This window comes from Thermobia domestica, chromosome 10, assembly GCF_964235325.1.
Source record: "Thermobia domestica chromosome 10, izTheDome1.hap1.1, whole genome shotgun sequence".
In the NCBI taxonomy this organism is placed as follows: Eukaryota; Metazoa; Arthropoda; class Insecta; order Zygentoma; family Lepismatidae; genus Thermobia; species Thermobia domestica.
This window is the reverse complement of record NC_137463.1, coordinates 17,510,749-17,527,374: the sequence shown is the minus strand read 5'-3', so window position 1 is coordinate 17,527,374 and position 16,626 is coordinate 17,510,749. Positions and strand designations below refer to the sequence as shown.

General features: G+C 37.0%; 1 protein-coding gene across 10 annotated transcripts in view; it reads left to right on the top strand.

Annotated features, from left to right (window-relative positions):
• The window catches only part of Mbs (Myosin binding subunit), a 284,430-nt gene that overhangs the window by 72,736 nt on the left and 195,068 nt on the right, over window positions 1-16,626 (top strand). For all 10 annotated transcript variants that reach the window (XM_081727797.1, XM_081727795.1, XM_081727802.1 and 7 more), the window contains exons 2-3: window positions 9,483-9,613; window positions 12,459-12,577. In XM_081727797.1, coding sequence (XP_081583923.1) covers window positions 9,483-9,613; window positions 12,459-12,577 — 250 coding nt within the window. The remainder of the gene's footprint in view (window positions 1-9,482; window positions 9,614-12,458; window positions 12,578-16,626) is intronic.

The following is a 16,626-nucleotide window of genomic DNA, read 5'->3' as shown; positions in this document are numbered from 1 at the left end:
GTATGGTTCCGCATTAATGGTTTCACACCTGGGTACGAAGTCAACCAGCAGGACACTAACGGGATGTTTCGTTGAAGGTTTGAGCAAGTTGATCACCCGCTCTGACAAATGTATGAACGTTCATAGAAACTGTCGAAAAGCAGCTTATGTGCTCTTTCATGTAAAAATAAATTTGGCTTGAACAAACCTGTTTTAGTATTCTTTTATATTTCAGGTTTTATATTTCAGGGTGTCTGTTGGTCACGAAAGTCACCAACATCATGAAGAAGTCACGAAATCAAAAAACGGTCATGAAAGTCAAGAAAAAGTAACGAAATTTATTTTTGGGGTCACGATTTTTTTTTAATCTGTACAATGTAAGTAGAGACTGGAAATTTTTTCTATAAAACTTCAAAATTCACCACTAAAAATGTCTATGGTTGGCTTTAGACGCTACCAAATCGCAAGCAAAGCACGCTTCTATCGCATGCATGAAAACATGGCTTAATTCGCTCTTGAGAATGTTACGAAATTTTATAGTTTGGAAAGAAAGGTCACGAAAAAGTCACAAAATTTTATTTTGGAATTTTAGTAGACACCCTGTATATATAAATACGGTACTTACTTTCTGGATATGCCTCGTATTAGTTTATATAATAGCGGTTTGCAACTATCTGGCCTTGTTCCTAAATTTTTGAAGCTCCTCATTGTCTGTAAGTTATTTACTAAAATTCAAAAAATGGGTGAGAGTTTAGGAAGAGCCTTAAATCTTTATCTACGCCTTCTCGATAAACTAAATATAGCACAGCCACAAATTCGATCCAGAGGTGTCCATCTTCCCCAAGGACTTTAGCGCAACTCCCAATTTTATTCTTCTACCTGGAAATGTACTATTATCACCAAATTTATCATTCTCCAGTTCGATTGTACCATTTTCAATAGAAACTTGTTCCCCCAAGAGATCTCACATTCGCAATCTGCTCCCTAAACCAGTCATTGGACATCTCTAGGAGATCGCTGGGAGAATTTGGAACTGAAATTAAAATAATATAAAAGCCAATATTTCATCAAACCCAGAAGATAGCTGGAGATGGGTGGCTCCGTGGTAGAGCGCTTACCTTTAGTGTATGGGGCCCCTGGTTCGATCCCCGGCCCGGTAAGTTTTTAATGGATAACATCGTGCCCGTGGGTTTGCTCGGAGTACTTCCGTTTCCTTCCACTTTTTTATTCCACCAAGTCTTCCATCATGAACCCATTCGTGGCTAAGGGGTTAGCGTGCGCGCCTTTGGCGTGGGAGGCCCGGATTCAGTTCCCGCTGAGAGCTCATGTGGTTCGGATTCCACGTTAATCAGTAAGTCCACGTCTCATATAGTCTTGCTGCTGCACTGGACGTTAAACTCAAAATCAATTCAACTCTTCCATTATTCGCTTGCTTTGCTCAAGTCTCCCTTAGCGTAAAGGGCATAATCGTGGGACATTAATCTCAAAGATTTAGCTAGAGATGGTTTATTTTAAATAAACTTTCGCCAATAAATAATAATGCAATGTTGAGTTAGCTTATGCACTCCAATTATTTCGGTGTCACAAACATAAATTCATTATAGACTATCTTCTATAAGACAGTAATTAATAACTTTTTAATCCTGTTAATCGTTCTTTGCTGTTATTCCAGTCAGTCACCACAAATTGTGTTAAACAGAACCTTAATACGGATATAATATAATAATATTATAATATAATACAATATTATAATATAATACAATATAATATTATAACTTTAATATAATTTTAATACGGATGACATAATCTTTGCCTTTCCGTTATTTTGATAGTGTTTTAAGGAGTTAAATTTACAACTACACACCTTTTTAAGGAATACTTCCGAATTCATTGAGAAATGTTGGCTACGGACCTTCACCTGTAAAATATACCACTTACGGACTTGGATGTTTATATAGTGAACTCCGAGATTATCTTTGTGTAGGGTTCAGTGATTTCCACAGCTTGACTTTACATAAAACGAACATAAACCTACTAAACCAAGCATACGCCTTCACTCCATAAACTGTGATGATTATCTGTGAGAGGACCCAAGCATAATGTTTTTAACGATTGACCTGTAGTAAGATCGGTGATCCATGCCAGAACAACGCTGAGCTACCGTGTTATTTATAGTGTGTCGTGAGACAGGTAGAATGGTCTCTGCTCAGCACCGTGGGCGCATTATATCAACTAAGTTTTCTTTACTTGTTCACTCGTAATGATTTCTGGGTGTAGTGTTGACACATCCTGTGAAGACGAAAAAAAAGCCACAATGTACTTAGTGTACTTGCCAAGTTGATTTTGTGTGCCAAATACTAGACGTAGATTTTGTGAAAGAATTTAGATGTTGAAATAAAATCAACTAGGACGATTGATCGTACAATGTAATATGAGTGATTAATCCTTCCAATTTATTGTATTAAAAAGGGTGAACATAAATGAATAAATAAATAAAAACGTTGCAGTTTCCTAAAGCACCATTGTTATAACATTGATAAAGTTATACTTTCATTGTTTTATGTTACTTGATTTTAGAATTTAAGTTCTAGACGTCTGTATAAAGATATCCTAAATTGAAATTTTTAATGTTATGGCTAGAAGTCTGAGCAGATGCGAATATCCGTGTTAATTTAGCTTTTTGTAGATATATTAGTTTCTGTGCGGATGGCTGATACAATTGAAAATACTCGTTGAAAAACAAAAAAATTCGTAATCATTATTCTGAAAACTATTAATTTTTGATTTTGCGGTAAAACGTGATTATTCTTTAGAGGTAAATAGCAGCAGAGCAAAATCGTTCATTTTCGAAACCCTGTAGTAAATAGGAAGTGTTAATTTGTTTTATAAGTATATTTCACGTGGTTTACTCTCCTTTTCCAAGTGACCGTGCATGGCGTAGTGGCTAACACTCTCGCCTTCAGTGCGAGCGGTCCCGGGTTCGATTCTTGGTGGGAACACTCGGTCGAAAAAGTGTAATCTCTTGAATGAGGTTTTTCCTGGATTTCCCTCATTCACACCAGGCAAATGCCGGGATGGTACCTAACATAATGGTCCCAGGCCGCTTCCTTCCTTCCCCAATCCTTTCTTCTTTCCCTTTCTTCGGATAGCGTGATCGCTGAGGGACGTCATCTCTCATATACGTGACGGGCTAATTAACCATCAGATACCGAGAGCCCAGAAAAATCCCTTTTTTCCAAGAACCTTTTTTAAAATCCCAATTTCATTTTTGCGTTTGGAATCAAGAAATGTTATGCCTTACTAGTAATTAGATATATAAATACCGATTTGCTCTAAAATTAATTGACATATATTATAAACCTGGCTTTTTGGGGGGGAGGAAGAAATCAGAAATATACATTTGAAGGGGCTTCAACTATGTATGTCTTCATGAATTGCATTCAATTTTATTTGACGCATTTGACTTACAATACGTAAAGATTGTATTTAATGTTAAACTTCAGTATTATTATATAATAAAGTGGACAAAACTATAAAGAAAAGATTTACAGTTGTCATGTAAAATTATTGTTGAAATCATGATTATCATAGAACAAACGAACAAGTTTTAGTATATGGTCTCGCACAAACTTCTAATTATGATAGACTGCGAGAGGCGAGTAACAAGTGAGTGTTCAATAGAATAAAACAGAAAAAAACCTTCAAGAAAACGCACTGTTTCTCTGTTTGTCCACTATTTGATTACAGTTCGAATACGCAAAACCATTCTGAAGGTGATCTGTATACAGCTAAACCATCGTCCATGTTAATACTGTACTATACTAATTGCTATTATAGTTTCCAAGGAAATATTATGTATTAATTAGCCAGAGGTGGATTAACCCATCTGGATCGTCTAATACATTTCTGTGAAATTACAGTAGGAAAATTAATGGATGTGTTTCATATTTTTGGTCATATTTTATCTTACGATGATGATTTGTGAAGATTTGTATTTTGTATGATTCTTTTTAGACAGTTAGGTGAGATTTTGATCAGAGTGGAGACCCGGGGCTACAGCCCTCTAAGCCTCCTCCCCGCCCCCGTTAATCCGGCCCTGCTATAAGCGATAGAGTAGAATTGCCAGCAAATTCGGGAGATTAATGTCAACTGGATGTATCGAAACAGTTGTACTCGCTACTTCATATGCGTATAAGAGTTTGAGAGTAAACTATCGTCTGCAGTCAAAAAAGATTACTATCTGGATCTGCTACATTTCTATGAATTCAAAACAGACCTCCCTTTTAAACCTTAAGGTATTCATATGTTAACATAGTACTCAGTTGGCTTATAATAAGTTGCATTTTCCAGCCTCATATATCTTGCAAAACATTCCGGTTGAATCAACAGCTGCTGGCAAAGTCTAAACGGAACACGCAATTAATAGAAATAATTCAGATTTATTTTTTTTGAAACCTGCAGTACGACGAACATGTATCATACATCATTTGTAGTGCTTCTTTCATAGAGCTACAAACGACTGACATGAAATTTATCATCTGGGCGTGGTTAATCTTCGAAACCTTTAATACCAAACTGATTAGTGCAGGTGATAAGGGATTTCTGTAGAAGCTTTACGTATTACTTACTGTTATCTGAAAATTCCTGGCTTTCATATCACCCAAAGTGACCGACCACGCCGCGCTACGCACGCCCTACTTCTGGAGTTATAGAGCATAAACCACATGACATGTTCGCCTTTCGTGCCCACAAACCGAAATATGAAAGCATTAAAGGTACTTGTAAATGACTGATTATAAATAAATATCCATATTTGTAGTATAGTTTTTGAAACAGAGCAAGTATGTAAATTAAATAGTAAACTGCAAGAATGAAAGTACAAGTGTATCCCTATACTTAAATGTTTTCATTTCGGTATACGCCTATCTCAAATTCTGAATAATCACGATAATGTACTTGGTAGTAGCTGTTTTTATTATTTGAAGAAGTTCCTAATTTGATCCCAGTCAACATGCTATATAAAAACACCATTCTACACGTCACATTAATTAAGAGCATGGCATACTAAAAGTAATACAAAATTTACATTTCTTTTGCTTGTTTATTCATAAGTTGAAAGGAGATAATGAAATCTAAGTTAAGGCAGCGACTAGAGAAACGACCTGAACTGCATTTGATTACGTATCATGTCTTGAAATCCTGTGAACTACAAAGGGTGTTCAAAAAGTTTTGCACAGTGGTCTCTATTTTTTTTTATTTGTTGCAGGAGGAGAATGAAATTTTTTGTGAACATGGAACATTTATCTATAAGTTGGTATATAAAAGTATATCTATCTATATATACTATATTTAATTACAGGCAGTGGTGCCCACCCCCCTTATGTCTATGACGCACCCCCCAATTGTCTATCCGTAGATGTTCTTCCATGAAAAAAATCTTATTTTCGATTAATTTTACCCCCCTCATCAAACATATTTATATAGATTTTAACCCCCCCAAATATTTCAATGACGCAGTCTGCGTCAAGCCCTCCCCCCTTGTGGGCACCCCTGATTACAGGTGAACCATAATGGACCGTGAAGTAGATGTCAGGTTGCGAGAACGGTCGGTGATGAAGTTCATCTTCAAGACCGGCGATGACTGCCACATCGATTCACAGGAAGTTACTTCCTGTTTATGGGGAGGACACATTGAATTGCAGCAGTATCCAGCGGTGGTTGCATAGGTTTGAAGGTGATTTCCCTCTACTGGACAATCCGTGATGCAGTAGACCATGGATGCTAGTGAGTGATGTGAATAAGGAGACCATTAATTAAATCACCCAAAATGACAGATGTGTGACGACACGACAGCTCGCTGAAATGACTGGTTTGTCATTGGGTAGTGTGGTATCAGTGGTATAGTCACTAGGGTTTAGAAAAACCTGTGCATGTTGGGTGCCTAGATTATTGACAAGAGAAATGAAAAAGATGAGGAAGGATGTGTGCGAGGGTCTCATGACGACCTTTACTGAAGAGTGGAAACAGTGTTTTGACGTCGTCATTACCCAGGATGAAACATGGTTGTTTTTGTCCGAACCTGAGAGCAAAACACGTCTGAAGGCCCACCTGCGCGGTAAAACATTTGATAGTGAGAAAGACCTTATTTCCTGTCAAGCAATGGTGTAAAAGTCAATCCCCAGAATTTTACCAAAGTGCATTTACATCATGGAAAGAACGTTGGACCAGATGCGTCACAGCTGATGGAGGCTACATTGAGTAGGCTTAGTGTATAGCTAAATGTTCCAAGTATGTTCACAAAAAAATTCATTATCCTTCTGCAAAAAAAAAAAAAAAAAAACTTTGCAAAACTTTTTGAACACCCTTTGTGTTTTTTAAATAATAGTTGTATTTAGTTTTGTAATAAACAAAATATTTTTAACATACAGTTATTAAAATTAATTAATAATGTTATTTGAAAAGTAGTTCACGGGATACCGAGACAACATTAGACGTAATCAAATGCAGTTCAGGTCATTTGTCTGGTCCTAACCTTCACTTAGATTTTGGGGGAGATGTTATTCTGGAAACACTTTAATTTCTTTGGATGGCAACACTGAAAAATCTTCAGGTTCATATTTTCTATTGTAGAATAACATTGTCTATGATTGTAGTAAGTTGCATTTCATTATCTCATTTCACTTATGGAAAACAAGCATCCAGAGCGCCATATAGCGGCAGAAGAATCACTGATATAGACATAGTTAATCTAAAACTTTTCTTGTGTTTAAAAGAATTATTTAGAATAGAAGTAATATTTTCCATCGTACATGGAAAGCAAAGACATGAGCGTTCTTTATTCAGCAACTGCAGGAAACAAATTTACTCACAGAAACAGAATGCATTTATTTAGGTGATATGAACATTCTTTATTCAACAGTAGCGAAGAAACAACCTTGTAGCAACAAAGGATGATTACTGCATTTCTAGAAACTTGTATTTGCAAAACATTTCTGTATTATGCAAAACATATCTGTTCTCGAACGTAAAATTTTGTCGCTAGGAACTCAAGGGAATTCATGTGAATAAACTCTTATGAAGTGAATGCTGTTGTATCAAATACGACTGGTGATTGATAGGAGTCACCAGGATTGAATTATACAGGAGTGAATAGTGGAAAACTTAAAATGCGAATAGTTCGGACAATACAAATATCGGTGAAGAAGTTGGGAACGAGAATCCAACGTTACTACTAATTCTGAGTAAAGTAAATGAGATGGATGCAAGGTTTGAACAACTGAAGGAGACTAGGAAAGAGTTAGAGAAATAGCTCAAAATATATCAAAACATGAAAGCTGACATATAGTCCCATTTGTATTACCATCGAAACAGAATGAAAAAGATGATTGCCGCAGAAGTGAGAACCATGCGTCATGAATGAAGAGTTGATAAAAAAAGTGGTAGTTCTGAGTGTGCGCATGCATTGGTGCTGTATTGCAGAAGATATTTCTTGGTTACTGAGATCTAGACTTCATGTGGTAAAACAGTGATGTGAGGTATGAACTGCGTACATATGGTTATTTTGTGACTAATATAAAATTTACATTTGCATTACTACTGTATATGCGGTTCGTAACGGGTTGGTACTCTTCTTTGCTTATAGCTCTCACAGGAGTGTCACATGCAGTATATGAGCATGTCTCTTCTAGTACTTTGCTGTTTTGTGGTGATTTTTACAATGCATGTGGATTCGAGAAATATCTGGGGAAAACAAACGCTCGAAACTTTGCGCTAAAGTGTTGTAAACAGGCCCCGAATACATTGGTATTCCGTTAGAATTCTCATTGAAGGCCGGCTGGATCTCCTTCAATGATAAGAGTAAATGACAAAGATCACAATATCCACACCAGAAACTCACCAGAATCATTGTATTCTGGATGAAGATCAGCCTCGTCCATTCATAAACTTTGTGCCTTTGTTAGGTTGGTTATGGGATGTGGTAGGAAATTCTTAAAAATGCGACGGACCAAGTTGTGGTAATCCCATTTCCAAGTTGGTTTTCTAACGTGGATAATACTCTAAAACACGAGGCACTTTTGGCACATTGCCTCGCATCTCTTAATGCTTGCTGGATTTGACGATTAGACTATTTTTGCAAAACTCTGAATGAGATTGAAAGGTGACGATCTCACTCATCGAAGTGACACGGTTGATAGTAAAGTCTTTCGGAAAATAAATAAATAAATAAATAAATAAATAAATAAATTAGAGATAATTTCAGTAGTGGATTTTATCAGTGGGATTATGTATGAGGGAACTTCGAAAGCGATAAAGGCCAACCAGACACACATTTAAGTTTTCTGGGACACCAATTTTGAACAATTTTGATAGCACCTCGTATATAAACCACTATATAAGAATCATAAGTAGCGTTTCTCGTACTTATTTCAGATGGAGACCACTGTTATTAGTCAAAATGTTCTCAGAAGTACCTGCTCTTGTGCTGTTTCGAAAGCGTGCCTGTAAAGTATTGTCCGATTGTATTATAGCGTGAATGTTCTGAACATAAAGGGCTAGATTCTGAGATGTATTCGAAAGGTGTTACCAGATCCAAGATACCTGTTCCAAAATATAGAAACTAAGTTAGAGAAAGTAACTGTATTAATACCAGTATGTCTAGATTTTAAAAATATTAATTAATTAAAATTATCTTAATGCTATACTTTTATTAACAGAAGAAAATAATTGTACATATTAGTTTGTTTTTAAGCTCTTCGCTAGAATGGATGCTTCGTAACTTCAACTAATCATATATATTAGCAGAATACCCGTTCTTCACACGGAGAGAAGAATACGCTTCATTTTGGACATAAAGAACTAATGTAGGCTGAATTTGGATGTAAACGGCATCTGAATTGTCACTGTTCATCTCAGCGACCCTGAAAACTGTGGATTCCGCACTAATATCTGTCATTTGTGATATTTTTTAAATATCTCCCCTCTCCTAAGTTGCACTGACAAAATGAAATAAGAACTATCCCAGGTCCGAACCTCATCTATGATGAAAATTTGATCGAGATCGGTATTGTGATTCAAGAGTTATCAAGTCACAAATATTGTCCCTTTCATATATATATATATATATATTCTTTCAAATACTTCAGCAGTGAAAAGATTAAATTGAAGACTGGAAGAGAAATGAGATACACTTCCATATATAATTTCCAAACTTTGTTGGAGATTCTCAACTATTGTGTATGATACGCAATACACACGAGTCCTTTTTAGACTAATGTTCAATCTAAGAGATCCACAGTTTGAGAAACTCCAATATAAGGCATTGCTGAGAAATGGTATAAGGTATAGTTTAGCAGAGGAAATTTACTTGCAATTTTAGTGTTTTTTTTTTTTCTTTCTTCACCAGTGAACTCACTTTTAACGGAAAGCGAGGTAATGTAAATGTAAATGTCCATATCCTTATTACTCTGCCATTATTTACTAAGGGTTTTCTATCTTGTTTGTAGGCATGTATAGATGATAATCTGGAGATGGTAGAGTTCCTCATAGACCACGGAGCGGATATCAACAGAGGAGACAATGAAGGATGGACTCCTCTACATGCCACGGCGTCTTGTGGCTTCATCAGTATAGCCAAGTGAGTGCACACAACTTAATAATCAAACTTTTTTTTTTATGTTGTTTTAAAGTGAATAATGTAAAGTTTAATCTTTTCTGTTTTTATAATTTTTATTTCTAGTATTTCGAAAATAAGTGCTAATAGAAATGTACATCATGCGATGGTATTTGAATCTGGACTCATTGATTTTTGGATACTTGTCAGGGAGAGCATCTGTGAGTGAAACTGGAATCCAATTATAAAAATACGAGAGAGGATCAGAAACTGAGATTACAAGGCTGGTATTTCTGCATTTTCCTCTGTTGCAGAGGAATGAGGAGCGTGTGGTAATTGTAATACATGGGAGTTGGCAACTGTGCAGAGGTTGAGCCACCCACCACCTACGACACTAGTTGTAGGTAAGCACAAATGGAGACACGTTTGGAAAACTGATTTCGAGAAGGAGTCGGCTTAGTTATTCGATTTTTGTGGGCGAAACATGTAATCGCGGCTGAAATTCACCGGAAGCTAGTAAAGGTTGATGGAGAGATTTTAATGTATCGTCAGCATATCGCAGAGTGATGTCGAAAGTTTGCAGCTGGTAGAGAAAACGTCACCGACGAGGAGCTGACCCAGCACATCATCAACAGATTTGAACAGATGGCAGAATTGGGAATATCGTTCAGAAGCATTCGTCAGACGAGGAGGTGAAACACGCAAGGATAGGATTTTTACCAGAAGGAAATCTTCAAACTCATCCCACGTTGCGACAGGTGCCTCAACCGATATGGAGACTGTCGAAAAATAACCTAATGTATGTGCTATCTGTTGGATGTATTGGCTGTATGAAATAATATATACACGTTTCACTGCAGGATTTGTAACCTTAGTTTCTGATCACTCCTTGTATTTAAACTGAATTCAACTTTTTCAGCGTAAGTTTAAATGACTTAAGATTAGTCCAAAAAGTAAAAGGTTAGTGGGTATAGGTTATTTTTAGTACTATGTTCAATTGTTCGCGTTTACAGCTTGGTGTATTTAAACTGCTTACGAAATAAATATAATTTTATGTATAAATTTTATTTTTTGGATCCTGTTTGGTCTTGTAGTAATTGTACAGTTAGGTGTAGTATGTATATTTTTCATTTGATATTTCATCTTTGTTCATGGAAACGTTATATATTTGAGAATAAAGTTTAGATATTCTCTGGATTTTGGGGCCACAAAATAGTTTTTAAAAAATGCAAACGAAATAGAAAGTATTACAAGCTTTCATATGGATTTTTTTTTTAAATATTGCACTTACGGATCTTTAGTCCAGAAAAAATCTGAGCTTCCATGGCTATGTGGTTAGCGCACACCTCTTCGGCGCTAAAGACCCAGGTTCGATTACCGGCAGAAGCTCATGTGGTTTGAATCCCACATTAAGCTGTAGGTCCACGTCTCATATGATCTCGGTACTGAAAAGGACGCTGAATTCTAATTGAATCAACCAATCGGAGAACACCTCAATTAACAATATACGATAGGGCAGATAGTATTTCTGTAGGAATACAAGGGACATTCAATAAGTTCTGTGCATATAGCTATGATATTGTGATTAGTTGCAAAATGATGAAATTTTAGGTGAACATACTTTGATTATTTGGCTACCAGACCATGTCGCTCAATGTAGCCTCCATCTGCTGTGAAGCATCTCATCGAATTTTTTTTCTATGCCTTGGTTAAATTCAGTGGCTTGCTTTTACACCATTGTTTCACACAAGAAATGAGGGCCTTGTCGCTGTCGAATGTTTTTCCTTGCAGGTGGGCCTTCAGACGACCAAACAGGAAGGAGCCCAGTCCGGACTATAGGGAGGCTGAGGGACGATTTCCCATCTCGTTTTCATGGTTTTCTGCTGTGTCGTCATGGCTGTGTAAGGCTTGACGTTGCCATGATGGAAGCTGATTACTTTACATTGCAGCTCCGTGTCTTGGTCTGAAGAGCACGTCGTACCTTATCCTGCGACAAGTAATAACATTCCTTGTTAATTGTAGAGCCATGTTCCAAGAAGTCTATGAAAATGACAACACACTGATTCCAGAGAAAGGAGATCATAATTTTCTGGCCTAATCTGGAAAGTGTAGGTTTTCTAATACTCTGCAACCAACGTTGGGTACTGGCGCAGTCCATTGTATGATCCACACAAACCGAAAGCTACTTCCTATGAATTAATGTGGCTGATTCATCACCGGTTTTGAACAGGAATTTCATTACCGACCGTTGTCGGATCCTGATGCCTACTTCAGTGTCCGTTGTGGTTTACCTGTAAACAATAGGAAACAACAGTTACGATTTTGAAGCCAAAGGATCAAAGTATGTTCAAGTAAGATTTCATCATCATATTGCAACTAATAAAAATATCATACCCATCTAAGCAAAATTTAACACCCTTTCTCATAAAAAAAAAGACCTTTTCTGATTAGAAATGGAATGCTTTAATTCTAGATGTTAATAAACTGATGTCAATATCTAAAGCACAACATATTGTTCTACCTTATAATTTTTTGTATAATATATTAAAAAATAGAGAACTATACGTTATTGATTATACTCCTGCGTTTATACGCTTAAACGTAAAAGAAATAGCAGTGTACACCACTAATAGAGTGCAACTTTTAATTGTAAGTTCGAGAGTGATCTGTGAAACTACAGTAATATGTTCATGAGTGTCTTACAATATCAGTACATCTGTATGTTGTTCCTAAAATTATACCTTTATTGTTGAGTAATGGTTACTTTATTTTTGCTAAATGAAACTGATAAGTAATAATAAAAGTATATGCTTGGTAGTGTAGCGCAGCATAATTACTTTTTTGTAGACAGCGTAATTCTGTCTGTTAGGTTCCTAATTGATCACGGAGCCAACGTAGCGGCAGTAAACAACGATGGGGAGCTGCCGGTGGATATCGCCGAATCGGATGAAATGGAAGAAATGCTTCAACAACATATAAATGCCAAGGGTAAGTTGCTAGATGCAATGTATTATTAGTAAGATGCTAGTTAAGAATATATTAGATGATATTTTTTTTATTAATTTGAAACTGTAAATTACATGCCTTTTTAATTTTGTATTTATCAATGTCAATGTATGATAACGTTAAGATATTACGAGGGCTATCCACAAAGTAACACACGTTTTGAAATAAAGTAAGAACGAACAAACCAAATTGTATTATATACATTTGAAAGGTACGCTCTTAAGCTATCGCCATGCAAATTAAGGCACTTATTTTTTCACTACCGTCGCAGTAGAAATCTACCGTTTGCGATTTCAACCACTGGTTGACACCGGGATTCAATTCGGCGTCAGTATCAAATCGTTGTGTAGCGAGCCATATCTTTATCGCTGGGAAGAAGTGGTAGTTGCTTGGTGCCAAATCCAGGTTGTATGGTGGGTGATCGAACAACTCTCATCCAATAGCTCTCGGGTACGCTTGACCGTGTGTAGATGTGCGTTGTCATGAAACAACAATTGCGAGCTAAGTTTTCCCCGCCGTTTGTTGGCAATGGATTTCTATTGGCTTGTCTTTTTTTTTTTTTTTTTTTTTTTTGCCAGCAAAATCCTAATCACAGAAAGCACAGTCCTCACGCTATCACAGCTGATGCTTACTGAATGTGGAAACGTTCTGACACCAAAACGGCAAGTCTAGCCCCGCCCACCGCCGCGATAGGTCAAAACGTCTGGTACTTTCTGAACAGCCCTCGTATATAATACAGAAACTTAAAAATGAAATAATATACAGGAGTAATCATTTAACGCTTAATTTCTTTTGACGCCATCTTTATATTTTTTAAAGTTCATTTATTTCTATGGAGGAATTATTTTTGTTTTTTTCTTTGAAATGAACTGGAATTTTAACGAGTTTTTGCTGATTTCTTTTCAAGCCTAGTTTAATGTTCTTTACTTCTTCAAAGTGAATATTCATTACATATAAATTTTAATATTACCTAAATTGAAATTATTACTTATTAAAACCTACCATTATAAAATTTAATTTCCACCAAGTAAAAGACGTAAGTAGATTTGAACAACAACAACAACAAAAAAAAAAAAAATCAATAAAATCAAATGATTAAAATTCCTCCCATGATATAAATCAATGGGGTAAAAAAAAAAGCACCGGAATTCAACAAGTTAATCTTATTGGGTAGAAGATCCGTGGGAGAAAAAGAATTGAATAAAGAAGGAAGAGGAATGAGATACACTGCTCCACAAAACTTAAGCAACTCGAGAAGAAAGTGCCAGAAAATTAAACGACACGATCACTGCACCAAGAATAATGAACAAACAGACGGTCCACATGCACAATGCAACACAAGTGAAGACTAACAATACAGTTAGGATGAACAGAGTGACCAAAAAGTTCAGCACAACGATACCTCAACAGGTGAACCTGGATTAAGCAAGGGCATAGGCAGTCAATATGGCGTGTGACCACCACGAACAGCTATACAGGCACGACATCTGGCCTCCATGCTGCAAATCAATGTTGATCAAGTCTTGCGGCAGATGGCGCCACTCTTCGAGGAGAGCTGTTTGCAGGTCAGGGAGAGTGCGTACTGGTGGACTGCGCTGCGCTATTCGCCGCCCAAGAGCATCCCACACATACTCGATTGGATTCAAGTCCGGCGAATATGCAGGCCATGCAATACGGCTAATGTCTACGCTCTCCAGATACTCGGACACAAGATGTGCCCGGTGTGGGCGGGCATTTTCATCCCTGAACAGGAAGTCGGGGCCAAATGCTCCGTGGAAATTGCGCACATGTGTATTGAGAATTTCATTCCGGTACCGTTGTGCTGTCAAAGTGCCATGTTGCACAATATGGAGGTCCGTTTTCCCAACCAGCATAATTCCACCCCACACCATAATGGAACCACCGCCATAGGACGACCATTCAGCAATGAAGTTCGGATGATAGCGTGTTTCTGGCTCTCTCCACACTAAAGTCCGACCAGAATATGACAGGCTGAATCTCGACTCATCGGAGAACATGACACGCGCCCACTGGTGTTCTCCCCATGCAACATGTTCCTGACACCATGTGTAACGCGCACGTTTGTGCTTCAGTTTCAATGGCACACACAGCAAAGACCTTCTTGCATACAGTCCTGCTCTATTGAGCCACCGACGAACAGTTTCACGACTTACGCGTTGTCCTGTAGCCTGAAAGAACTCATTGGCCAGTTGAGAGCATGAAGCTTGACGGTTACGTTTGGCCGACATTGTGAGAAATTGGTCATCGACGGCGGACGTCTTGTTCGGACGGCCTCCTCCATGACGTCTACTGACTTCACCTCCAGTTTGGAAGCGACTCCACAACCCTTTTGTTCACGTTGAATTCCTGCACCACTTCCACTTGCGATCGGACCAATTCCAACCGCCCAATTATTTGCCAGGTCAAAGTCACTCAAATGTCGTCTACCAGCCATTATACTATTCCCAGCCCCACACAGGAACCACTAACTCAGTGTTGGAGCCTCGCACACTACTTGGCTGTGGTGTACGCCTCATGGCATAATGTGTTCACCGCGCTTGCAACGGTACTGCTTATGCGATAGAGTGGGTGCTCGCCTTGCCTGCTGTCTCTGTGTATGTGCATGCCACTAACCAGTGTTGAATGGGCCCCACACGATACTTATACCACGTTCTCTCGGATTGCTTAAGTTTTGTGGAGCAGTGTATTAAATCTAATGGTTTCTGAGGAGTGCTGCATGACTTTTTCTGTAACCAACTTTAAAAGTATGTTCTCACTTTGACCTGTGTATATTTAGGTATGTTCGCGGTTATATCGAGACCTGTTGGTCATTTTTCGTTGCTGTTTTCACTGATGGATTAAACTATTCCCAGAGAAAGTTTTTGGTGTATAACATTTGAAGAATTTTAATAAATAAGTAATTATAAAAAAAAATAAATTCTGCAACATCTGGTAAGATGCATATCCTAGAATATGCAGCAACCAGATAAACAACAAAGGTGTGTGAGTTGCATATAACTCGGGGAGTTAAGAACATTTTTGTAGCCAGCTTTCTCCAAATGGTTTAGTACTGTTTTGTGGTGAATGCTTTAGGTCATTGGCGGTGTCACCACTGCTTGCGTGTTGGTCTTGCTAGACTTTTGCCAGAATATAATTCACTTTTTCAGTAATTGGTCTCCCGCTGCGAGAACTATCTTAGACATCGAAAGGGGGAGAAATTAAACTTGAAGGAAAAATAACAGACTTCAAGAACACACGAAAAAACACAAAATAGAACTTCCCCAAAAAAAAAAAAAAAAAAAAAAAAAAAAAAAAAAAAAAAAAAAACTGATATCAGAAGGCACTATAAAAAAGCAGGAAAATTAATAAAATGATTAAAAGTAGAACATTTAATTTATTACTGTTATCTATAAAATAATTCTGAAATCCTGGCAAGCCAAACATATTAATGCGTCATAAACTTCTATAGGCCTTATGCAGAATCGTTCTGACGCGTGATTAGTGCCATTCTAAAGGCTTTGACTAATAATAGTTTCCTGCAGTAGTCAGGCTTTTAGTATGACGCTAATCATACATCAAAACGACTCTGAATAAGGTCCTATACAATTAATTTTATATTAGGTATTAATATTTATTCGGTTTTAGAGGATTTCCAAAATTTTAAAAATAAATTATTCGGTGCTTTTAAGCAGTTTTATTGTTTTCTGTTTTAGTGCTGTTATAAAGTAGTTCGTATTTTTTTTTTTTAAAAAAAACGTGTTTTTACGTTTTTATTACTTTTTAACAACACAGAACAAATTTCTTGAAACTACAGTCAGAATAATACGTTAGTCAGAGCCGTGAAGTTTGTCATTTTATATATAAAAAAGTATTTTTTAACAATATAAATTTCATGTTGGCGCGTCTAATTCATTTTAAAACAATACATTGCTTTAATTAGTGATGTTATTATTTGACAACAAGAACATTGAATCAAGCGAAAATTCATCGTATGAATAATTTAAACTTTCTAAGTATCTTCTCAGATTTTC